Source organism: Physeter macrocephalus, chromosome 21 (assembly GCF_002837175.3).
Source record: "Physeter macrocephalus isolate SW-GA chromosome 21, ASM283717v5, whole genome shotgun sequence".
Taxonomy (NCBI): Eukaryota; Metazoa; Chordata; class Mammalia; order Artiodactyla; family Physeteridae; genus Physeter; species Physeter macrocephalus.
In genome coordinates, this window is record NC_041234.1 from 121,747,924 (window position 1) to 121,775,884 (window position 27,961).

A 27,961-nucleotide genomic window follows, 5' to 3' on the forward strand; every position below is an offset into this window, starting at 1 on the left:
ACAACAAATCCATCTTCTTATGAAATGATTATGTTGGGTGCTATAACACCATATCAGGTGCTGTGCTCTTGACTCTCTACTGATCCCATCCCACTATAGCAAAAGGTAAAAGTGACTCTACAGTGAGCTTGGTTGACACACACCCATGCTTACATTTTCAGAGACACCAGAAAGAGATGTGAAAAAGAAATCTCCCACATAGAAAGTTCTCGATGACCATGATCAGCACTCAAATAATTCCCTTTCCTCTTTCTTCCTCTGAGGAGAGTACACTGTAGAAAAGTACTGATTGACAATTTAGGAACAGGAGGATGAAATAATGAATGAATCAAGGTCCCAGGGAGGACAGAAGGTAAAGGGAGTCCTTCAGTAAGGGAGAAGATTGATCTGTGTCCTTATCTCTCCAGGGCCATGAATATGTTCTTTCCTTGTCATAAAGCAATGCTGACCTCAGTTATAGTGTAATTTTCAAGGCTAATTTAGGCAAAACTTCAAAAAAGGTAAATATCCTGATGAAGACTAATGAATGGTAACATATTTTAAGAGAAAATAATAGTACAGAGAAAAGGCGGTATGTTAAAATGTTCCTTCTATTCTAATTGCTAAAGGGTATACTCTTTAAGACGTGAACTTAATTATCAATCCTTTGACCTAAGAGGAAAACACATTTCATGGAAGACCCCTAAAGATTCCTATATAGTACAATTAAAATGCAGAAATATTTGAGAACATATTTTGGAGCACTGGATGGGTCAATAAAATAATGCATAAACTATTAAATGTGAACTAGGAACTTCCTGAAAACATCAGATTACGCTCTATTCTCTGTCAGAATACTGACTTTTCTTTGATTTGTGACTCCTAGCCTCACTAATAATGCTTTTTTCCTCTTGTGCACATCCTAGCTTAGACTGTCTTTCATCATTTTATAGCAGTCAATGTGGTTATTGTACAGCTTCGCTTGCAAAGAAAGCCAAGGGAAAATAAACCTCACACCTATCTCTCTGTCTCTCTCTATCTCTGTCTCTCTTTCCCTCTCTCTCTCTCCACATATAAAGGAAAGCCATTAAAAAAATAAAAGAAACAAGGTATTATACTTAACCCAGTCAAATCTTGGCAATTAACATGTATAATATTGTATAATATTTTAAGATAGGGAAAAAAAAAGAAAAAAAAAGATTAGCAGAAATGGAAGAAAACAGATTGTATCCTAAATTCTATCAAAAGCCAAAATGCAAGGTTGGGTAGTAATCTCCAATTCTTTGGAGGCACATTATCGATTGTGATGAATTCCCTGAACAATCTTAGAGGCTAACCCTCTGTACCCTCTGTTGTGTTTTGTGTGTATGCACACACGCATGTGCATGTGTGTGTGAATTACTATATGGAACCTCAGAAACGTCTAAAAAATTTCTGCAATTATCCCTCACAGAATTACCAAACTGATGGGTTTGTTTCACAGGAGCTATTGTGACTTCTTAGTTTTACTCCTCAAAAGATGACTTAGATAGAGATAACTCTTCTCACAAGATAAAACACTCTGTATTCAGTTCCCACCTTATCACTGAGCTTGTGATATGAAGCAATTCCTACAATATCTGTAGTTCTGGGAGACCATAGAGAAAAATTTAGGGTTCCAGTTAAACTCTTTAATCCATAGGCCTATGTAAAGCACTGTTCCAAGGTATCCTCTAGCACACTGGTTCTCAAAGTGTGGTCTAAAGACACCTGGAGCAGTCCATGAGATCCATTTAGTGGGTTTGTGTATTAAAAACAATTTTTAATAACAACATTAAGATGATATTGCCTTTTTCACTCGAATTATCTGATGAATGTACAGAGGACTTTTCCAGAGGCTACATGACATGTGATGATGTCATCTCTCTGATAGCTGATGGATGTGTGCTTTTTTGTCCTTAAATTTTAAACATTTCTAAGTTTTAATATCTAATACAATTAGTAGCAATAGATACGACCCACATCCAAGCACTCTTTGGGGTCCTCAATAATTTTTAAGAGTGATTAGGTGTCTTAAGACCAAAAATGTTGCAAATCTCTGCCCTATTAAGACTGTTATTCCTAGAATGCATTTCTTTTTAACAGATCCTGTTGAAACACATTTTTACCTAGTGACTATTATTGTTTCTCTATCAATGTGGTGATTATATTTCTGAAGCAGATTGACCACAATTACATCAAAAGTTCCAAAAACCAAATGAGTCCATGTTATAACTTGGGGAAGAAAGCTACCATACTAGATGGCTGACATTGGCTATCTCAGAAGCCTCTCTCCAAGGTTTTCCCTATTAGAGAAAGGGGAAGCTTTTGTTTTGTGTGATGAGGTAAGGAGACAATTTGAAGTCGGTATTGACACAATATTATTCTGCTGATATGAATTCTGGTAGCCAGGCTGTCAGGTGTGTTCATAATACCAATGCTGTCAATTTTAAGCCTGAAGACCCAAGAGACGAGCGGTGTTTAATACATCATCCCTTGTTAAAGAGCAGCCACAGAGTTGGCGGTAGCCAGTGAAGGATTCCCTGCCATGTAGGACGCGCCAGTTGTCTATAAATAGGACCTGTGAATGGGAAAAAAAGAGAGAAAAAACACTCAGAACAAGGGCAGACCAAAGGAACCCTAAATCAGAAGAGATCATTTAAAATAAAAGCTTTAGGTTGTTCTCTGGTTACATTCAACGAGGTGTTTTTCTTTTGAGATTAAACACACATTTGGAAACTAGGATGTACATAGCTCTGTAGTAGGCTAAATGGAAGTAACAAAGGTAACAGCAGGTTACAGGCCCTGAACTTTGAGGAGCTTGTATTTCTTGAGTAATTATTCTCTTATCAAAGCAAACCAGATCATTGGTTTCCTTTTTTTCTTTCTATTTAATTGTTATTATATATGTTCTCAAAGAGTTAAACTATTTCATTATGTCTTATGCTAAGCTAGAGATATTCTTTATCCAGAGGAAATATCAAGAGCAAAAAAAAAAAAAAAAAGGAATCATAAAGCCAGAAGGACCCTTAGCCCATAGGGACTATCTAGTTCAACCCCCTCATCATACAAATAGAGTCACTGAGTCAGTGGGGAGAGCCTGCTTCTAGGTCATTTAGTGAGTGAGTGGTAGGACCAGGGCCAACACCCAGGACTCTTTGCTCTTTTTTCCTTTGCAACATTTTGACTCACATATTCAATAAGTACTCATTCTTCACTGCTTCAGTATAACGAGCTTACTTGACATCTTTCGAGTTTGGCACCCACCCTGCCAGGCTTTAGTTTGACCCAAAACTCATTCTCAGGTTTCCTCAACTCTATTGTTAGAGTCCGGTGTGCTGTATACCAACGATGGACAACATCATAAGGTACGGTATTGATGACAGCCCGGTCATAGTTGTTGTACCTAAGGTGAAATTGTGAGAAAGAAAGATCTCCTCAAACACATGTGAAAGACATCTGCTGCTTATTAAGCAATTTTATATAAGCTTTCCCTATATTTATTACTTGTCCCATGATGAGGTAACAATAATAATGTTCTCTCATGACTATAGGATTTTAGAGAAGAGCTCCACTGCCTGTTGACCATATTTTGTTTTCTTTTGGAAAATCTGAGGATAGGGGTAGAAGAAAGTTTTAGCTGGTTTCTACCATCTTAGAATATTACGTTTTATCTAAAGAACATTCCCTTGGCCAAATTTCATAGAAACATTGGGGAAAGATCTGAGCTTTCTCCTCACCAAGCTGAGGTTGGCAAGAGTTTGTACTAACAAAGCTTTCTTTTTAATAGGATGACTTACAAGTTTTCAGGTGTTTTCCTTTGTGGGAGAAATCCTAGCTACAGCCTAGTAGAGAGTTTACCCAGGAATCTTCATTGATTCATTCATTCAACCCTAACATTTACATGAGCACTTTCTATGTGCTAGGTGGTGTGTCAGGCATTAAAGATATAATGGTGAACACAGCAGACATGATCCCAGCCTTTGGGGATTTTACATTCTATTGAGAAAGATAGATGATGAACAAGTAACAAATACATAACTAGTTACAGATGTTATGTACAAAAAAATAGTGTTAAATGATAAAAAAAAATTGGGCAGTCTATTTTAGAAGGATTGTTGAGAGAAGGACTTTTTTTTTTTTTTGTAAAGAAGTGACATTTGAGCTGGTACTTGTATGATAAGAAACCAGCAATGTGACAAGCTGAGAGAAGCATGTTCCAGGCAGAGAACAGCAAGTACAAAGTCTCAGGGTGGAACGTAGTTTTATGTTTGCAGACAAGTGAGAAGGCCATGTGGCTGGAGCTGAGTAACCAAGGGGAATAATGGTAAGAAGTGAAGTGGAGGAGGGTAGCCATGGGCCAGATCATGTATAGCTCTGTAGGCTATGGTAAGGACTTTGGATTTTATTCTAAGTATTGTGGGAAGCCACTGAAAAAGCTTTGCTAAGATATTGGATTTCTTTTTTACCTAAGGCAAATTAATTTTTTTACTGAAGTACACTATATATACAGAAAAGTACACAAATCATAAGCTTGATGAATTTTCATGATGTGAACACATCCATTTCACTAGCACCCAGGTCAATACATAGATAATTACCTGAACCCCAGAACATTCCCTGTCCCCCTTTCCCATATTGTCTCTCCCCTCACCCAAGGATAACTACCATCATGACTTCTGTCAGCAAAGATTAGTTTTGCTTATTTATAAAACTTTATATAAATGGAATACTACAGTACGTACTCTTTTGTGCCTGGCTTCTTTCATTTAACATTATATTTAGGAGATTTATCATCATTGTGCTATATGGCAATAGTTCATTCATCCTTCATGTTGAATAGAATTTTACTGTGGGACTATACCACCACAATTTATTCATCCATTCTGTTTATGGACATTTGAGTCATTTCTGGTTTGTAACTATTACAAATAGTGCTGGAGGTTCTGGTCCATGATGGAAATATAGGAGGCTCCTGAACTCACCTCCTCCCATGGACACAGCAAATCTACAGTTACACAGGGAACAATTCCCTATGAAGAAATCTAGAAACTAACTGAGTGACTCCTACACATTGGGTGAATGAGAATGTATAAGAAAGGCTGAGACAATCTTGCCATGACCCTACCCGATTCAGTGACATATAAACATATAATCATGTAGAAACTCACAACTCCCAGCTTCTCCCTGAGGATTGAAGGGTTTGAACCCAACATCTAGTGTCCCAACTTTTAAGATTTCCACCTGAGGGATGGGTCCCCAAAACACATAGCTTTGAAAGACAATGGGGCTTGCAATCATGAGACCCAACAGACTATACCAAAGAAACACTTCTTAATAGGTTTGTGAGGACTTATTGTGGCTATCCCCCCCAGGCCTACCACAGAGACAGCAGACATAAACACTCATATCCCAAACTTTCCCTAAAAGAGGTCTATTTGCATACCTTAAAAGCTGCTGCCTGAGGGTCAGGCTTCTAATTTAGCACACATCTATGGACAGACTGTGATCCTCCCTGGAGATGGGAAAGGCCAGTGGGCACCATCTTCACATTCTTCCTCTGGACCACTCCAGGTCACCAGTGTCTCCTTGGAATGAGCTTGTATACATGTTTGGTAACCTGGTTTTTGTGACTGCTGCACAGGGGACACCCGCCTTGATCACATGGCTCTGGTAGCCAGTGGGGTTTGAGTTACAGAATCCACAGGACTGTAGCAAACAAAGAAACACTTCTTAACTGGCTATTTCTTCATGGCTTAGTGCAAAGAGGCCAAGCAGAAGCCCTCAGCTCCCAGTCTTTCCCTGAAAGAGGTCTACTTGTACACTTTAAAAACTGCTGTCTGAGGCTTCCAATCAGCCTGCATCTGGTGCTGACTGAGATCCTTCCCTTTGGGACACTGACAAGTCTTGACATACCCTCGACTACTGGGAGCCACTAAGAACAAAGAAGGCACCTTAGACAATCACAAAGGTTTGAGAGACAATCAAGAGGTAGAGCTGGGATGAACAATAAGGTTCATCTCCTACATGAGACCACTCTGTCAAAACTGAGAGAAGTGTGAAAAACCACATAGAATCAAGGAAAGTGAAGAAACAGAGGAATATGTTATAAACAAAAGAACAGATAAAACTCCAGAAACAGACCTTAATGAAACTGAGATTAAATGATTTATCTGATAAAGAGTTCAAAATAATGGTCAAAAGATTCACACCAGGTTAAGAGAACAATGCATGACAAAGTGAGAATTTAAACAAAAGGACAGAAAATATTTTTTAAAAATGTACCAAATAGAAAGCACAGAGTTGAACTCTGGGCCATTTGGGTTCACAGTTAATAGCTGAGTGTTAAGTGACCTTTAACAGATTCTGATTTTAATAACAAAATTTGATATACTTACATATTTCATTTAGTGTAAGACGTCAATGCTTACAAAACAGACATACTGTATGTAGTATTACAAATATGCTGCCTATTAAACTGTGACTTTCTCAACAACAACAACAAAAAAGAAAGCACAGAGTTGAAAAATATAGTAACTGAACTGCAAAGGTCAATAGATGGATTCAATAGCAGAATAGATAAAGTGGAAGAAAGGAACAGTGAACTCCAAGACAGGAAATTGGAATTATCCAATCAGAGGAGAAAAAAAAAAGAATGAAAAAGAGTGAAGATAGCTTTAGGGAATTATGGGACTCAATCAAGCAGACCAATATTTGCATTATAGGGGTCCCAGAATGAGAAGAGAGAAAGGGTCAGAAAGCTTATTAAAAAAAATGGCTGAAATCTTCCCTAATCTAGAGAAAGAAACAGACATCCAAATCTAGGAATCCCAGGGATTCCCAAGAAGATAAATCCAGAGACCTGCACTGAGGCACAATATAATTAAAATGCCAAAAGTTAAAGACAAGGAGAGAATCTTAAAAGAAGTAAGAGAAAAACAACTTGTGACATACAAGGGAACCCTCATAAAACTATCGGCAGATTTTTCAGCAGAAACTTTTCAGGCCAGAAGGGAGTGACATGACATATTCAAAGTGCTGGAAAAAAAAAATCCTCCAATCAAGAATACTCTACCCAGAAAAACTGTCATCCAGAATTGAAGGAGAGATAAAGAGCTTTCCAGACATGCAAAAGTTAAAGGAGTTCATCACTACTAGACTGGCCTTACAAAAAATGTTAAAGGGACTTCTACAATATAAGCTGAAAAGAAAAGGTGCTAATTAGGAACAACAAAACATATGAAAGTATAAATCTCACTGGTAAAGGTAAATACATAATTAAATTCAGAATACTCTAATGTTGTAATGGTGGTGGGTAATCACTTATAAATTCAGTATGACGGTTAAAAGACAAAAGTAGTAAAAATGACTATAACTACAATAATTTGTTAATGGTTATACAAGGTAAAAAGATGTAAACTGTGATGTCAAAAACATAAAACACAGGGGAGAAAGTAAAAATACAGAGCTTTAGTATGTGTTTGAACTTAAGTGTTAGCTTAAAATAGACTGTTATAAATATAAGATGTTTTAGATAAACCTCATGGTAACCACAAAGGAAAACCTATAATAGATACATGAGACAAGGGAAAAGAAATCTAAGCATAACACCTACAGAAAATCATCAAACCACAAAGGAAGAGACAAAGAGAAGAAGAAAGGAACAAAGGAATTACAAAATAGCCAGAAAACAAAAAAACAAAATGGCAATAATAAGACCGTATCTATGACTATTTTATTTTTTAATATTTATATTTATTTATTTATTTTATTTTTGGCTGTGTTGGATCTTAGTTGTGGCATGTGGGATCTTTGTTGTGGCACACGGGATCTTCTGCTGCAGTGTGCGGGCTTCTCTCTAGTTGTGGCGTGCGGGTTTTCTCTCTCTAGTTGTGGTGCATGGGCTCCAGGGCGCGTGGACTCTGTAGTTGTGGCATGTGGGCGTTTACTTGCCCCGTGGCAGGTGGGATCTTAGTTCCCTGACCAGGGATCGAACCGGTGTCCCCTGCATTGGAAGGTGGATTCTTTACCAGTGGACTACCAGGGAAGTCCCTATCACTAATTATTTTAAATGAAATGGACTAAATTTTCCAATCAAAAGACATAGAGTGGCTGGAATGGATTGAAAAATAAGACCCATCTATATGCTGCCTACAAGAGACTCACTTCAGCTTCAAGGACATACACAGACTGAAAGTAAAGGGATGGAAAAAGATGTTCCATGCAAATGGAAACCAAAAGAAAGCAAAGGTAGCTAAACTTATATCAGACAAAATAGACTTTAAGCCAAAGACTGTAATTAGAGACAAAGAAGATTATAATTTAATGATAATGAGGTCAATCCAAAAAGAGGATATAAGATTTGTAAATATTTATGCACTGAATTTAATAGCACCTAAATACATAAAGCAAACATTAATAGACATAAAGGGAGAAATTGACAATAACACAATAACAGTAGGGAAGTTTATCATCACCATACTTACTTCAATGGACAGATCATCCAAACAGAAAATCAATAAGGAAACAGTGGCCTTAAATGATACATTAGACCAAATGGACTTAATATATATACATATATATATATACATATATATATATGTATATATATATAACATTCCATCCAAAAGCAGCATAATACACATTTTTTCCAAGTGCACATGGAACATTCTCCAAGACAGATCACATGCTAGGCCACAAACAGGTCTCAACAAATTTAAGAGGATAGAAATCATATCAAACTACTTTTCCCAATTACAATGGTATGAATCTAGAAATCAATTACAAGGAGAAAACTAGAAAGTTCACAAATATGTGAAGATTAAACGACATGTTACTGAACAACCAATGGGTCAAAGAAGAAATCAAAAGAGAAATAAAAAATATCTTAAGACAAATGAAAGTGGAAATATAACACACCAAAACTTATGGGATGCAGCAAAAGCAGCTCTAAGAGGGAAGTTCATGGCAATAAACACCTACATTAAGAAATAAGAAAGATCTCAAATAAACAATGTAACATTACATCTCAGGGAATAAAGCCCAAAGTTAGTAGAAGGAAGAAAATAACAAAGATCAGAGCAGAAATAAATGAAATAGAGGTGAATAAGACAACAGAAAAGATCAATGAAACTAAAAGCTGTTTTTTTAAAGAAGATAAACAAAATAGACAAGACCTATAACTAGATTTACCAAGAAAAGAGAGGACTCAAATAAAATTATAAATGAAAGGGGAGATATTACAACTGATATCACAGAAATACAAATGACAATAAGAGACTACTATGAATAATTATACATCAACAACTTGGGCAACCTAGAAGAAATGGATAAAAATTCCTAGAAACATACAACCAACCAAGACTGAATCATGAAAAAATAGAAAATCTGAACAGACCAATTACTAGTAAGGAGATTAAATCAGTAATCAAAAACCTCCCAACAAAGAAAAGCCTATGACCTGATGGCTTCACCGGTTAATTCCACCAAATATTTAAAGACAAATTAATAGCAGTCCTTCTCAAAATCTTCCAAAAATCTGAAGAGGAGGAACACTTCCAAACTCATTTAATGAGGCCATCATTACCCTATACCAAAACCGATAAGGACACTACAAGAAAAGAAAACTATAGGCCAATATCATGGATGAATATAGAAGCAAATATCTTCAAGATATATTAGCAAAGTAAATTCAACAGTCCATTAAAAGGATCACACACCATGATCAAGTGGGATTCATTCCAGGGATGCAAGAATGGTTCAACATCTATAAATTAATATGATATACCATATTAACAAAATGAAGGCTAAAAATCATGATCATCTCGATAAATGCAGAAAAAGCATTTGACAAAATCCAACATCCATTCATGATAATAACTCTTAACAAAGTGAGTATAGAGGGAATATACCTAGACATAATAAAGGCCATATATGACAAACCTACAGCCAACATCATACTCAACTCTGAAAAGCTGTAAGCATTTCCTCTAAGATCGGGAACAAGACAAGGATGCCCACTCTCACCACTTTCATTTAACATAGTACTGGAAGTCCTAGGCACAGAAATCAGACAAGGAAAAGAAATAAAAGGAATGCAAATTGAAAAGGAAGAAGTAAAGCTGTCTATATTTGCAGACTCTGTGATATTATATATAGAAACCCTAAAGACTACACCAAAAAAACTGTTAGAATTAATAAACAAATTAAACTGCAAAATATAAAATCAGCATGCAGAAATCAGTTTCATTTCTATGCCCTAACAACAAACTATCAGAAAGGGAAATTAAGATAACAATCCCATGTACAATTGTATCAAAAAGAATAAAATACCTAGGAATAAATCTAACCAAGGAGGTGAAAGATCTGTATACTGAAACCTATAAGACACTGATGAAAGAAATTGAAGATGACACAAATAAATGGAAGGATATTCCACGGTTATGGAATAATATTGTTAACATGTTCATAATACCCAAAGCAATCTACAGATCCAATGTAATCCCTATCAGGATTCCAATGGCATTTTCCAGAAAAATAGAAAAAGCAATTTTAAAATTTGTGTGGAACTACAAAAGACCCAGAATAGTGAAAACATCTTGAGAAAGAGGAACAAAGCTGGAGGCATCAAACTTTCTGATTTCAAACTATATCACAAAGCAATCATATCAAAACAGTATGGTACTCACCTAAAACCACACACATAGACCAATGGAACAGAATTGAGAGTCCAGAAGTAAGCCTATGCATATATATGGTCAACTAATATTTGACAAGGGAAGCAAGAATCCTCAATGGGGAAAGAAGTTTCTTCAATAAATGGTGTTGAGAAAACTGGACAGCCACATGCAAAACAACTGAACTGGTCTCCTATCTTACGCCATACATAAATATCAATTCAGAATGGATTAAAGACTTGAATGTAAGACCTGACACCATAAAACTCCTAGAAGAAAATATAGGGTGTATGCTCCTTCACATTGGTTTTGGTGATGATTTTTTGTTTTGACAAATAAAGCAAAGGTGACAAAATTAAAAAAATAAAGAAATGAGACTACCTCAAACTAAAAAGCCTCCCCACAGCAAAGGAAGTCATCAACAAAATGAAAAGGCCACTTACAGAACAGGAGAAAATATTTGCAAATCATATATCTGACAAGGGGTTAATATGCAAAATATATATAGAACTCATACAACTGAATGGCAAAAAAAACAACAACAAACCCTTAAAAAGTGGGAAGAGGACTTGAATTAAAAAGTGGGAAGCAGACTTGAATAGACATTTTTTCCAAAGACATATAAACGGACAACAGGTACATGAAAATGTGCTCAACATCAGTAATCATCAGAGAAATGCAAATCATAACCACAATGAGATATATCCTCACACCTATCAGAATGGCTAGTATCAAAAAGACAAGAGATAACAATTGTTGGTGAGGATGTGGAAAAAAGGAAACCCCTGTACACTGTTGGTGGGAATGTAAATTGGTGTAGCTACTATCAAAAACAGTATGGAGGTCCCTCAAAAACTGAAGAATAGAACTACCATGTGATCCAGAAATTCCACTTTTGGTCATATATCTGAAGGAAGTGAAATCACTATCTCAAAGAGATATCTGCACCCCCATGTTAACTGCAGCATTATTTCTGATAGCAAAGACATGGAAATAACCTATGTAACCATGACAGATGAATGGATAAAGAAGATGTGGTAATACACACACACACACACACACACACACACACACACACACACACTGGAATATTACTCAGCCATAAAAAGAATGAGAGGGGCTTCCCTGGTGGTGCAGTGGTTAAGAATCCGCCTGCCGATGCAGGGGACACGGGTTTGTGCCCCGGTCCGGGAATATCCCACATGCCGCGGAGCGGCTGGGCCCGTGAGCTATGGCCGCTGGGCCTGCGTGTCCGGAGGCCGTGCTCCGCAACGGGAGAGGCCACAACAGTGAGAGGCCCGCATGCCACCAAAAAAAAAAAAAGAATAATGAGATATTGCCATTTGTGACAGCATGGATGGACCTTGAGGGTATTACGCTAAGTGAAATAAGTCAGACAGAGAAAGACAAATACTGTATGATTCCACTTATATGCGGAATAAAAAAACTGAACTCATAGAAACTGAGAACAGATTGGTGGTTGCCAGAGGTGGGGTTGTGGGGTGGATGAAATGGGTGAAGGTGCTCAAAAGGTACAAACTCCCAGTTAAAAGATAAGGCCTAATGTACACTATGGTGACTAATTAGTTAATAATACTGCATTGTATATTTGAAAGTTGCTAATAGAGTAGATCTTAAAAGTTCTCATCACAAGAAATAAAAAAACTGTAACTAAGTGGTAATAGATGTTAACTATTGTGGTAATCATTTCACAACATGTACATATATCAATCAACACATTATGTTGTATACCTTAATCTAATACCAATGCTATATGTCAATTATAGTTCAATAAAACTGGAAAAACAAAACAAATAGTGCTGATATGAACATTCTATTACTTGTCTTTTGGTGAATATATATATATATATATTCATCTATGTTTGATATAAATTTAAGAATGGAATTGCTGGGTTATAGGGTATATATATGCTCAGCTTGAATAGATACTGCCAAAGTTATTCTTTTAAAAGAGAAAAAAACATTTAATGGTACCTTTTTTGGACATCATACAGTATTCATTAGTGTTAGATAGTACATGGCACAATCAGAGCCAATACCCTTAGTTTTCTCACATATAAAAATGAGCATAACAACATCTGCTTAGCTGACCTCATAGAGCTATTGTGAAAATCAAATGAAAGAATGCATATACTAGTCCTTCATCCCAGGCTTCAAGGAGCCATGTGCACAGGGAAAAATGGGTGAGGAAGCATAGTTTTCACCAGGGTCTTGACACTCACTGTCACTTCCAGAAGCCCTCAGTGCTGTGTTAGGCACTTGGTCAAATATTATTTCATTTAATCCTTTCATCACCCCAGAAGGGAAGGTGGTATTAGCCTCCTTTCCCATGTGCAGCAACTGCAACTTAGGTTAAACCTGCCACAGAGTTTATAAATAGCAGAGTGGTTTTGAAATCAGGTCTCCATAATACTTTAACTCATTGTTTGTACCAGAGAGCAGAACAATGATCTAATTCCTGTGTATGCTGGTTCATAAGGTCAACTTTTTACACATCATAATTGTGATCTCTTGACTTCAAATAGAGATTTGAAGTTTATAAGTGTTTTCATATACACAATCTCATTGACCCTCTATCTGATAACCCTGTGAGGTAAGTAGCACAGCTATTAATTATTATCTTACTTTATAGATAAGGAACATAAAGATAAGATTTGTCCAAGGTCACATGAGATCTAGTATTCACTATTTATATTAGATGATGTTGTTTTCTAAGGCTGATAGCAAGAAGCAGCAGGAAAAGTTTATTACAGATTAGTAAAATGGATTTGCAATTTTTTAATATTTAGAATAAGATGACTTCTGGACTTTTGCACAAAGTGATGTCATTATATTATTGCATAATTTTTGTTTTTGTTTTTTTCTGCTTTGATATGATGCAAGAAAGCCCTGGAAGTAGAGGAAAGAAAATAAAGCAGATACTTATCTGACAAGAATATCTAGGGAGTCCTAATGAAACTATTCCTCTTATTAGTTGACAGAAAATTAAAGATTTTCCAAGTACAGAGAGCTCAGTGATTGAACGGAAGATGCATTTGATGGGCACTGTACTCTTGACAGATCACTGTTACAATCCCAGTTCAGATGTGTGACCTTAGAGAAACTATTTGATCACCTTGAGCCTCAATTTCCCCATCATAAAACTGAGAATAATAATAACTTCCTTATATGGTTATCAGGATTATATGAAGTATTATATATTATGAACTAACTCCATGCTTGACACATAGGTGGTCAATAATGTTAGCTAAAATAAACACTAGTTAACTATCTCAAGCCACAAAAATGAGCCCTAGAAACCAAGAAAGTCTTCACAGTAAGTTATACTCAGACTTGGAGGACAGGGTTAGACTAAGCTTTGAATAATAACGGCTGAAGGATAGGTAAGTAGTTGTACCAAAATATTTGCATTTTAATACTCCTTGCTCTAAAATGTTTTAATAACATTTAAAATGTGACTAGGTATTGCACCTATTATAATGTCTCATTTATAGAAAAAGCTTACTTATATACAGAGCATGCCATATATATACAGCCATGCCACGCAGCTTGCAGGATCTTAGTTCCCCAACAAGGGATTGAACCCAGGCCATGGCAGTGAAAGCGTGGAGTCCTAACCACTGAACTGCCAGGGAATGCCTAAGCATGCTATATTTTTATTTTATTAAAAAAATATTGAGCACTGTGTTCTGCTTCTGATAATGGCTAAGTAAACTCCTATTACATCAACCTGTTCCTCTCATAGGTGGCAATTTAAAACTCTGGACAAAATACAAAAACCAACTATCCAAAGGTACCGTAGAGGCAGATATTGGAGGGGAGGAAAGAAAGAAACTGTACTGGGTGAGTTTCCCATTTTCACGGCATCTAGCCTGAGGGTATGCTACAGCCTTTACCATACAGGGCAGTTAAAACCCCAAAAGAAATCTCTCAGTCTTTCTGTCCTGAAGAACCAAACGACAGAGTTTGGGGAATCCACTGCCACCAGAAGGTGAAGAGGAAATCCTGGAAAGGAGAGAATCAGAGAAGAGGAGCACAAAACTTTATAAGCTCTACCCAAATATGTGGATTACCCCTGAATTTCACATGTGCAAGAGAAACTCCCAGCATTACATCTAGAGCTAAAATAACTGAAGTTTGAACTATCAAAGAACGGAGATTGAAATCTGAGCACAATTAAATTGATTGCCTACTAAAAAAAAACCCAAATCAACATTCTTTAGAGAAATATAATCTAGAGTCCTAATAACATAATATTCACATTCTTCAGAATTCAATTCAATATTATTCAATGTAACAAGGACCAGGCAAATGTGACCTATTATCAAAGGAAAAAGACAATCAAATAAGGTCAGCCCTTATATATCTCAGATGTTGGAATTATCAGACAACATTTTTAAAGCAGCTATTATCACTACATGCAATGAGGTAAAGAAAAATATGCTTGTAATGAAGGGATAGAAACTCTCAGCAAAAAAAAAAAGAAACTATAAAAAAGAACCACATGTAAATTTTAGAACTGAATAATACAACATCTGAATTAAAACATTTACTACATGGACTTAACAACAGAATGATGCTGACAGATAAGAGTCTGTGAATTTGAAAACTGGCTAATTTCATTTGATCTATCTGAAGAAAAGATTTAAAAAATTTTTGAAAAGAAAATGAACAAAATATCAGGGACCTGTGGGACAATATCAAAAGGTCTGACGTGTGTAACTGGAGTTCCAGAAAAGAAGAGAGAAAAGGGGGCAGAAAAAAATTTTGAAGAAATAATGACCAAAATTTGGTGAAAGACATAAATTTACAGATTCAAGATGCTCAGAGAATTCCCATTTGGAAGAAAATAAAGAGAACCACACCTAGGAATATCACAGACAAATTGCTGCAAACCAAACATAAAATCTTGAAAGCTCCCCCCAAAAATGTTTACATGGTGCATAAATTAAAGTATAATTCAAAACATGTATTAAAATAATCCATAAGAAGGTAGGTAAGGTGGAACAGAAAAAAAAACGATCAGGCAAAAAGAAAACAAAGGATTAAAAATAATATATATAATATATTTGGTTGATTATCAATAAGGGTGCAAAGACCATTCAATAGGGGAAAGGATATAATCTCTTCAACAACAGTGTTGGGACAACTGAACACCCACAAGGAAAAGAACAACGTTGGACCCTTAATTCACACCATAAACGAAAATTAACTAAAAATTGGATCAGAGAGCTAAATGTAAGAGCTAAAACTATAAAACTCTTTGAATAGATCACAGGAGTAAATCTTCATGACGTTAGTTTAGGCAAAGCCTTCTTAGATACAAGACAGAAAAACACAAGCAACGAAAAAATAGATAATTTGGATATCATCAAAATTTAAAACTCTAGCACAACAAAAGAACACAGGGGAGTAAAAAGACAAGCCACATGCTGGGAGAAAAATAATTGTAAATGACATATCCAATAAGGAACTTGTATCCAGAATATTTAAAGAACTCATAAAACTTACCAACAAGAATTCAAATGATTTGCATTTCCCTGATGATTAGTGATGCTGAACAGCATTTCCTGTGCCTGCTGGCCATCTGTATGTCTTCTTTGGAAAAATGTCTACTCAGGTACTCTGCTCACTTTTAAACTGAGTTGTTTTTTGATGTTAAGTTGTATGAGCTATTTATATATTTTGGATATTAACTCTTAACAGATGTATCATTTGCAAATACCTTCTCCCATTCAGTAGGCTGCCTTTTCATTTTATTGATAGCTTCCTTTGCTATGCAAAAGCTTTTAGTTTGATGTAGTCCAATTTGTTTATTTTTGCTTTTGCTTCCCTTCCCTGAGGAGATATATCCAAAAAAATTGCTAAGACCAATGTCAAAGAGCATACTCCCTATGTTTTCTCCTAGAAGTTTTGTGGTTTCAGGTCTTATATTTAAGTCTTTACTCCATTTTGAATTTATCTTTATATATGGTGTGAAAGAGTAGTCCAGTTTGATTCTTTTGCATGTAGCTGTCCAGTTTTCCCAACACCATTTATTGAAAAGGCTGTCTTTTCCCCATTGTATATTCTGCATCCTTTGTCATAGATTAATTGACCATAAGTGCATGGGTTTATTTCTGGGCTCTCTATTATGTTCCATGGGTCGATTTGTCTGTTTTCATGACAGTACCATACTGTTTTGATTATTGTAGCTTTGCAGTGCAGTTTGAAATCAAGGAGCGTGACACCTCCAGCTTTGTTGTTCTTTCTCAAAATTGTTTTGGCTGTTCAGGGTCTTTTGTGTTTCCATACAAATTGTATAATTATACTTCTAGTTCTGTGAAAAATGTCACTGGTATTTTGATAGGGATTGCATTGAATCTTTAGATTGCCTTGGGTAGTATGGACATTTTAACAATATTAATTCTTCTAAGCCATGAGCATGGTATATCTTTCCATCAATTTGTATTATCTTCAATTTCTTTCATCAGTGTCTTGTAGTTTTCTGGGTACATGTCTTTTACCTCCTTGGTTAGATTTATTGTTAGGTATTTTATTCTTTTTGATGCAATTATAAATGGGATTGCTTTCTTAATTTCTCTTTTTGATTGTTCATTGTTAGTGTATAGAAACACAGAGATCACTTCACACTTATCAGAATGGCTATTATCAAAAAGATAACAAATAACAAGTGTTGGAGAGAATGTGGAAAAAAGGGAACCCTCGTGCACTGTTGGTGGGAGTGTAAATTGGTGCAGTCACTATGGAAAACAGTAGAAAATTTCCTCAAAAAATTAAAAATAGAACTACCATATGATCCAGCAATTCTACTCCTGGGTATGTATATGAAGAAAACAAAAACACTAAATTGAAAAGATGTGTGCACCCCTATGTTCACTGCAGCATTGTTTACAGTAGCCATGATATGAAAGCAACTTAGGCCCCATCAATAGGTGAGTGGATAAAGAAGATGTCTCACACACACACACACACACACACACACACACACACACACACACTGGCTGGAATATTTCTCAGCCATAAAAAAGAATGAAGATCTTGCCATTTGTGACAACATGGATGGACCTAGAGGGCATTGTCCTAAGTGAAATAAGTCAGACAGAGAAAGACAAATACCATATGATAGCACTTATATGTGGAATTTTAAAATAAAACAAATGAACAAGCAAAACAAAAGAGAAACAGAGTCAAAGATACAGAGAACAAATAGGTGCCTGCCAGATGGGAGAGGGGAAGGGGGATGAGAGAAATAGCTGAGGGGCATTAAGAAGTACAAACGTCCAGTTACAAAACAAATGAGCCATGGGTACGAAATGTACAGTGTGGGGAGTATAATGAATAATTATATAATAACTCTGTATGGTGACAGATGGTAAGTAGACTTATCATGGTGATCGGTATGAAATGTATAGAAATATCGAATCACTATGTTGTGCACCAGGAACTAACATAGTGTTGTAGGTCAATTATACTTCAAAAACAAACAAACAAACAAACTCTCAGAAAAAGAGATCAGATTTGTGGTTACCAGAGGCAGAGGGTAGAGGGGGGAGGGGGAATTGGATGAAGATGATCAAAAGGTACAAACTTCCAACTGTAAGATAAAAAATTACTAGGGATGTAATGTACAACAGGATAAATATAATTAACGCTGTTGTATGTTACACATTAAAATTGTTAAGAGAGAGTAAATCCTGAGTTCTCATCACAAGGAAAAAAATATTCTTTTATTTCTTTAATGTTGTATCTATATGAGATGATGGATGTTCACTAAACTTATTGTGATAATCACTTCATGATGTATGTAAGTCAAATCATTATGCTGTACACCTTAAACTTATACAGCACTGTATGTCAATTACATTTCAATGAAACTGGAAGAAAAAAAAAAGACAAATGATACAATTTAAAAATCGACAGATTTGACTAAAGAAGATATACAAATGGCCAAGAAGCAAAATGAAAGAACAAATGAAAAGATGTTCAACATCGTTAATCATCAGGGAAATGCAAATCAAAACCACAGTGAGATACTACTTCACACCCACTAGGATGGCTATAATCAAAGACAGATAATAACAAATGCTGGTGAGGATGTAGAGAAACTGAAGGCCTCATACATTACTGGCAGGGATGTTAACTGGTGCATCCAGTGTGGAAAACAGTTTAGCAGTTCCTCAAAGGGATAAATACAGAGTTACCATATGAACCAGCAATTACATTCTTAGAAATCTACCCAAGAGAAATGAAAAAAACATGTCTACATAAAGACTTGTATGCAAATGTTCATAGCAACATTATCTGGAATAGCCCCAAACTGGAAATAATCCAAATGTTCATTACTGTTGAATGTATAAACAAAATGTGATATATATAAAGGAATACTATTCAGCAATTAAACAGATACATATTACAGCATGGATGAACTTTGAAATCATTATGCTAAGTGAGTGAAAGAGAGCTGACACAAAAGACTATGTATTGTATGATTCCATTTACAGAAAACGTCCAGAATAGGCAAATCCATACAGACAGAAAGTCGATAAGTGATTGCCAGGGGCTGTGATGGGATGGGGTGGGGGTGAGGGAATGGAGTAGTCACTGCTTAATGGACAGGAGGAAACTTTTTGGGTTGACAGAAATGTCAAAAACTGGATTGTGATGATGGTTACATGACTTTGTAAATACAATAACAATCACTGAATGACTTTTTAAATACAATATCACTGAATTATATACTTAAAACATATTAATTTTATGGTATACAAATAACTTTTTAAATGTTTTAAAGGTTTAAAAAATGTTAATGCACTTAATATCCCAATTAAAAGAGATTGTCAGACTGGATAAAAAAGCAAGACTGAAGTACGTATATGCCATTTATTTAAATACAAAAACACAGATAAGTTAGAAAAAGAAGATAGAAAATTAAACAGCATGCAAAGTGTAAGTATAAGAAGGTGGGAGTGGCTATATTAATTTCAGATAAAGTAGACTTCAAAACAAAGTTAAAGAGGGACATTTTATGACAAAAGGTTGTTTCATCAGAAAGACATAAAAATCATAAATGAGTATGTGCTTAATAACAGATACTCAAAAAACATGAAGCAAGAACTGATGGAATTAAAGGGAGAAATAGACAAAATCACCATATTATTTGGATATTTTAATGTTGTTTTCTCAGTGGCTGACGGAATAATTAGTCAGAAATATCAGAGAGGACACAGAATACAAAATAACATGGTTAAAGAAAGAACACATAAGCGAAATCAGAAAATATTTCATACTTAATTATCATGAAAATAAAACATCAATATTTGTAGGATGTAGGTAAAAAGGCTTAGAGGTACAAATATAGTTTTTAATGATTATATTAAAAAAGACTAAATGTATAATATCAATGATCTAAGGTTCTACCTTGGGGGACTAGAAAAATGAGAATAAATTAAACCAAAAGTATGTAAAAATAAAGGAATAATGAAGATAACATAAATCAATAAAATAGAAACAAATGATAGGGAGAATTAACAAAGCAATACGGTGGCTCTTGGAAAGGATGAACAAAATTGGTAAACGTTTAGCTAGACTAAACAAGAAAAAAAGAGAGCTAAAATTACTAATACCAAGAATCATCACTACAGAGACGATAGACATTATATGAAAAGAATAAGAGAATATTATGAATGACTTTATGACTGAAAAATTGACAACTTAGATAAAATGTACAGATTTCTTGAAAGAACCGGTAGAGGAAACAAAAATCTTACTAGCTCTATATATACATAAAAAATTGAATTTAATATCCAAAACTTTCTCATAAAATAAACTCCATTCCCAGTTTCCCTAGTAAATTCTAGCAAACATTTAAGGTGGAAATAGCACTAATATCACACAAACTCTTTGGTAAACCAGAGTTTTACAAAGTCATTACAAAACAAGAAAACTGTCGACCAATATCCCTCTTGAACCTAGATGCAAAACTTCTCAACATGATATTATTAAGCTGAAACCAGCTATGTATATGTATCAGTTACCAATTTATTGCTTCTCAATTCTGAATGCATCCTTACATACATGTTCTTGATTTAAGAATTCCTTTTAGCATTTTTCCTTTATAGCGAGTACAGCATTAAACTTTCTCAGTAGCTGGCGTTGGAGGGACACTGCAGGAGAGTTTCTCTTGCTATTTCTGGCCCTAGCCATGTCTCTGCTGTGTGGGTGTGAGGGCATCAGGTGGCACCAACCCTCAGGGCCCAGGACACGGTCCCTATGCCACCTTGCAGCCTCATCCTGGTGACAACCTTTCCACAGCCCTCTCAGCATAGTAAACCAGAGCCCCTGAATGACCTGCAGGAGGCCTCCTGTGTTCTGTGGGATCACACACTGAAAGTAAGTCTGAGTGCCAGTGAAAACAGGAAGACTTAAGAGCACCTAGATTGCATGCTTTCACTGGCACCTAGGCTTCCGTTGCACACTCACACCACCAGTTGCTGATTGCCTGCTCCCCTGCCTGCCTGTACTCTGGAAGGGTGGCCTATTGTTTGCTCAGCAACTCTAGACCAGCTCTTGCCTGGCTAAATCAGCAAACTTCTCTGATATCAGGTGGCTGAACCACTCTTTCTTCCAGGTGTGAACCTCTTCCATGTTTATTCTTCCTTGGATACTCTGCCTCAGCCCTAGGGTACTATAATGAATTTCCTCATATCTTTTTAAAAAATTTTGTGATGCATGAAAATTATATGAATTTCAACTTTCAGTGTCCAGAAACAGAGTTTTATTGGAACATGGCCACATATATTCACTTATATGTCTATGGTGGCTTCCATACTACAATGGCAGAGTTGAGTAGTAGCAACAGAGACATATGTGGTGCTCTCATCATTTTGCACCACTGCTCAGCACATTACAAATTGTGGTGATACAGTTATTACTACCAGCATTTTGAATGTTACATACTGTCATTCCATAATATTAAAAAAATTTTTATTAACAGTGCATACCCATAATGTTGGAACAACAAAAGAGAAAAGTGGACTTAAGTGTCATATGTTTAAGGCACAGAGGAGTATGGATTATTTTGTTATCAAATTAGATGGCAAAGCATTGTGTTTAAAATGCAATGACAATGTAGCTGCTCTGAAAGAATATTATATACATTAATTTCCTCATATCTCATAGTCACTCTTTCATCCTAGCTCCTAATTCTTTATATTAAACTTTCCCTGTTTAACCTACCATGTAGTATCTATCTCTTGACTGGGTCCATACACATGCACACACACACATATACATATATATGTGTGTGTGTGTATAGTAATAAATTATGATCAAGTACAGTTTATCCTAGGAGTGCAAGGTTGGTTTAACATTTGAAAATAAATAACCTACCATGTAGTATCTATCTCTTGACTGGGTCCATACACATGCACACACACACACACACATATACATATATATGTGTGTGTGTGTATAGTAATAAATTATGATCAAGTACAGTTTATCCTAGGAGTGCAAGGTTGGTTTAACATTTGAAAATAAATTAATGTAATTTGCCATATTAACAGAATAAAGAAGAAAAATAATATGATTATTTCAATTGATAAATGAAGATAAAACATTTATCAAAATGTAATACCCATTTATGGTTAAAAAAAACTCTCAGCAAACTTGGAAGGGAAATTCCTTAATCTGATAGAAGACATTACTAAACCCTTAGAGCTAATGTCATACATGGCAAAATAGTGAACACTTTCATACTAAAGATGTCTGTTCTTGCCACTCTTATTCAACATAATAGTGGAGTGCTAGCCAATGCAACAAGATAAGAAAAACAAATAAATAAGCATATAGATTGGAAAGGAAAGAATAAAACTGTCCCTGCAACATGATTGTCTATATAGAAAATTCCAAGAAACCTAAAAAATAAAAACTTCTCAGGACTAACGAATGACTTTAGCAGGGCTATAGAATAAAATGCTAATTTAAAGAGAAATAAATTGTTTTCATATAATGGCAGCAAACAATTGGAAAATAATATTAAAATTTTATTTTATAATACCATCAAAACAAAAAATACTTAGAAATAAAATAAACAAAAGATATACAGGATCTCTATCTTCAATAATATAAAACACTGATGAGAGAAATTAAATAAGACCAAATATATAGAAAGATCAGGTTCATGGATTGGAAGACTCAAAGCTGTTAGTTTGTCAGTTCTCACCAAAATGACGTATAGATGCAAAGCAATCTCAATCATAATCCTAACAGGCTTTTTTCTAAACATTGAAAAGCTGATTTTAAAATTTATATGAAAATATAAAGAACCTAGAACTAAGGCTGGCAAACTATGGTCTGTGGGCCAAACCCAGCCTCCTGCCTGTTTTTGTAAATAATGTTTTATTGGAACACAGCTACACCCATGCATTTACGTATTGTCTATGGCTGCTGTTGTGCTTCCACGCAGCATTGAGTAGTCGCAATAGAGACCATACGGCCTACAAGGCCTAAAATATTTACTATTTGGCCCTTTACAGAAAAGTGTGTAAACCCCTGACCTAGAATATCCAAAATAATCTTGAAAAATAACAAAGTTGACAAACATATTATCTGACTTCAAGAATTACTATAAACCTGCAGTAGCCAAGACTGTGTGGAGCTGTCATAAAGATCCACAAATAGATAATGGAACCAAACAGAGGGTCCAGAAACAAACTCACATTTATATGGTCATTTGATTTTTGACAGAGTTGCAAAGGTAATCCAATGGGGGAAAGGAAGGTCTTTTCAACAAGTGGTGCTATAACACCTGAGTATCCATGTGTATAAAACAGGAACTTCTACCTTTACCTCACAACATGTAAAAAATTAGTTTGAGGTAGATCACTGACTTAGATGTAAAAGATAAAACCATAACACCTTTAGAAAACATAGGAGAATATCACTATGTCATGGGGGTAGTCAAAGATTTCTTATGCAGGTCACAGATTCAATGATCATTAAGGAAAAAACTGATCAACTACATTTCATTAAAATTAAAATTTTCTGCTTATCAAACATCACAGTTAAAAAAATAAATAGGTAAGCCACAGACTAGAAGAAAATATTCCTAAAACATATCAGGTAAGAACTGGTAACCAGAGTATATAAAGAACTCCTACAACTCAATAATGAAAAGACAATCCAGTGAAAAAACGGGCAAAAGATCTAACTAGATACTTAGCAAAAGAAAATATATGAATGGTCAACATGCACATGGAAAGATGCTCAACATCATCAATCACCAAAAAATGTAAATTAGAACCCCAAGGAGATACCCACCATAATGGCTAAAATTAATAAGACTGACACCACCAAGTATTAACAAGGATGTGGAGTGGGTACAACTTTCATACACTGGTGATGTCCATGTAAAATGGAACAAGTACTTTAGTAAAAGTTCTGGCAGTTGCTAATGAAACTAAAAAGTCATCTACTCTATGATCCAGCAGTTCCATTCTTAGGTATTTATCTGAGTGAAATGAAAACACATATCTACAAAGATACTTTTACATGAACATTCATGGAAGCTTTATTCATAACCCCAAACAGGAAACAGCTCAGGTTTATTCATAAAAGAATGGATTTGTTCCATGATATGAATTGCTAGAACAGGCAAAACTAATCTGTGGTGGTAAAAAAATCAAAACAGGGTTTTCCTCTCAGTGTATGTGCAGGGTTGGACTGAGAAGGGGAATAAAGTTACTTTCTGTAGTGATGGTAATATTCGATATCTTGATAGGGGTTTGGGTTACATAGGTGTATGCATTTTTCAAAACTCAGCAAGTGTATATTCAATATTTATAACATCACTGTATGTATATTTTATATCAAAATTAAAGATCTGTAAACAAATATTGAACTTTAGACTTAAGGTTATAAATGTTGAAGTATATTAGGGGGACATATACTCATATCTGCAATGTACTTTCCAATGTATCAAAAATAAGATTAATTGATAGATAAACAGAGGGATAGAAAGATGGATAGGTAGGTAATAAAGTAAGTATAGTAATATCTCAATGGTAGAATCTAGGTGCTAGGTATATCAGTTTTCTTGTAAATGCTTTTCAACTTTTCTGTATTACGAAAAATGTTCGTAATAAAATGTTGGGGAGAATATTGAGCACCTACTCATTGTTCTAGGCAACTGAGATATAAGAATGACTGAGGGAGAGTTTTCCAGTGGAGCTTATCCCAGGGAAGTGATTTAGTATTTATGTAGTTCCTACTACAATCTAGGGGCAAAGACAGGGGCAACAATTTATTTTTATCTTCACAATTCAGTGTGAAGGAGAAGGCCTGAAATGAGTGGAGATGATGAGTTCAGTTTTGAATAAACTGTGCTTTATGATCCTACAAGATACTAGGTGGCAATACCTAGTAGACTGTTGGATATACACAGGTCAGGAGATTTGCATAAATCTGAGCAACAGTCAAATGTTGTTGCTATCATGACTTTGGGTACCCTAGCTATTTGGTGACTGAGCACAATTTAATAACTGTTTTTTGTTTTTAAAATGTTTTCTTTTCTTTCCTTTTTTTTTTTTTTTTTTTGCGGTACGCGGGCCTCTCACCGCTGTGGCCTCTCCCGTTGTGGAGCACAGGCTCCGGACGCGCAGGCTCAGCGGCCACGGCTCACGGGCCCAGCCGCTCCGCAGCATGTGGGATCCTCCCGGACCTGGGCACGAGCCCGTGTCCCCTGCATCGGCAGGCGGACTCGCAACCACTGCGCCACCAGGGAAGCCCAAATGTTTTCATTTTTAAATGCTATGTGAAATATCTTCCCCCTCCAATCTAGCATTCCTTGTCTGTTGGCCTATTTATTATTCCATGGGAATTATAATAAGAATGGAAATTGTACTAATAGAAAGCTATACAATAGCAATATTAAAATGTGACAGACATAGGATATTAGGAATTTTCATTACATTAGAAGACTAATACCTGACAAATACATTACACTAAGAGATAGTTCTTTGGTACTCACCTGATCATATAGAGCTCTTTATTCCACGGGTAGATATTTAAGACTGGCCCTACCCCAATCATGTGGTTGTGACATTCTCCAACATTTTCAATATATTCATGCTTCAATGGCACTTTGCTGAGGAGTTCAAATTCCTCAGGTGCCTTCTGAAGTACCTGTTCTGCTGCATAGAATCCATCTACTAGCAGTGTCCTGCCACCTGTTCCTTCATGCTTAAGACAGTGAAACACTTGAATGCTAAAGAGGGGGAAAAATTAAATTATTCTGTTCAGTGGAGAAAAGAGAATATATCAAAATTTTAGAAAAAAAATATATGTAATGATTATTGACTCCACTTGTGTCATTTTCTTTTCACTAAGAAATAAATCTCATTTCCCAATTGTCTTCCCTTCATAGCCAGCTGTACTTTTTTGTGCTTTGAAATATTAATGCCACTACAGGTTCCTCCTAAGCATATTTAACATGTATTGACGGCTATACGTGACAGACCCAGGGAATACCGTCATGAATAAGATATAGTCTCTGTTTGAAAGAAGGCCAGTCTACTAAGAAGAGATGAAGCAAGTAAATACCAACAGGCACTATAATAAAGTTGTATACAAGATACAGTGGGGCCATAAACAGAGGAAATTATTGTAGTGGTGTGTTGTATAGAGAAATGTTTTTGGAGGTGGATGAGAATGGTTTTGCTTAGTCTTAAAGAATGAACAAGAGTCGGGCTGAAATGAGATTGAGGTGAGGAGAGGGCATTCCAGGCAAAAGAAAAAAAAGTATGACCAAAGATATCAACGTAAAACAAGGAGTTTAAAGTGAGATAGGAGATGAACTGGTGGGAAGTAAGATGACAAAAAACATGGAAAACAACTTGGATAACTGAAATAGCAGAGAAAATACTGAGGGCTTGAGCTTAGAGAAGGGTTTTATAGAAAAGAGGACACACCTAAGCAACACGACAGAGGACGAAGAACAGGCAAATATCTAGAATGACTGCAGGTTTTTCACCTGGACAACCTGACAAATAATAATGCCATCTGCCAAGAGAACGCAGGCAGATGCATAATTGGATGATAATAAGGGGGTGAGAGGGGTTGAGGAAGAGGTTCAGTTTAAGGACATGCTGAAATAGTTGAGTTATATATGGCTGAAAATTTAACAGGAAAAGGAAATGCAACTATTAATGGACTGGAAAACTAAAGTAAAAATTTCAAATTAACAAGGGGAAAATAAAATTAATAGTAATTTAGGAAAAAAGCAAAAATAAGGAAAAGTAAACAACAAAGTAAAATAAGTAATAAACATAAATAAAGATAGAAGGGATAAAATCAAGGAGAACCTAGGGTAAATACAATTAAAATGAGAAAGGTCAGTTCTGGCTATGTTGACCTTTCTGTGAAATTTCTAGGTTAGGATTACTTAGTAGCCAGTTGAAGATGTTTACCTTAGAAGAGAGGTAGATTTTGTAGTTGTCTGTAGGTGATAGCTAAAGCCAAGAGCATGGAAGAAGTCATTTGGAGAGATCATTTCAAGTAAGACAAGAGGGAGAAGGAGAAAACCTTGAGAAACAACAATATTTACGACATGGACAAAGGAAAATAAGCTAGCACAGGAGACTGAGGAAAAATGGCTATAGATATAGAAGGAAAACTAGAAAAGAAAGGATATTTAAGAAGAGGTAGTGGTTAATGGCCCCAGGGGTCAAATAAGATGAAGACTGAAAGGTACACACTGAGTATGGCAATAAGTTAGTTGCTGGTGACTTTGGAGAGATAAATTTTAATTGGGAGGGGGGTGGATAAACTAGCTGACTACAGGTTTGAAGAGTGAATGAGAAGTGAGAATGAAAAGACACTGAATGTAGACAATTATTTTAATAAGTTTAGCTGTGAAGGTGAGGAGTAAGGTGGGGCTGTAACTAGAAGGAGATAGAGTTAAAGGAAGTGTACAAAAGTAGAGATTTAAGAAATGAGAAGCTGATAGGAAGGAGTCAATATGTATGGAAGGCTGAAGATACAGGAGAGAGAAATCGCCAAGGAGGTTGGAAAGGATGAGATCCTGAGCAACGGTAGCTTTAGAAAGCATAAGGCATATAACAATGATGATGATGATGACGACAATGGCTAAAATGATAATAATAATAGCTAGTATTTATTGAACATTTATTATGTTCTAGGAAGTATGCCAAGTGCTTTAAATACATCATGTAACTTAATCCCTAAGCAATACAAATGGACAGGTT

The 27,961-nt window shown here is 35.7% G+C and overlaps 1 protein-coding gene across 4 annotated transcripts in view; it reads right to left on the minus strand.

Moving 5' to 3' along the window:
- Nucleotides 1–2,129: 2,129 nt before the first annotated feature.
- TMLHE (trimethyllysine hydroxylase, epsilon) overlaps nucleotides 2,130–27,961 on the minus strand; it is a 69,531-nt gene continuing 43,699 nt past the window's right edge. Inside the window, exons 6-8 of one of the 4 annotated variants that reach the window (XM_024116740.2) lie at nucleotides 25,726–25,962; nucleotides 3,265–3,403; nucleotides 2,130–2,578 (exon numbers count right to left, since the gene is read on the minus strand). In XM_024116740.2, the coding sequence (XP_023972508.1) occupies nucleotides 2,447–2,578; nucleotides 3,265–3,403; nucleotides 25,726–25,962 (508 nt within the window). In that variant the 3' untranslated portion in view covers nucleotides 2,130–2,446. Of the gene's footprint in view, nucleotides 2,579–3,189; nucleotides 3,404–25,725; nucleotides 25,963–27,961 lie in introns of all 4 variants that reach the window. The other 3 variants (XM_024116739.3, XM_024116741.3, XM_024116742.3) reach the window with 3 other exon arrangements.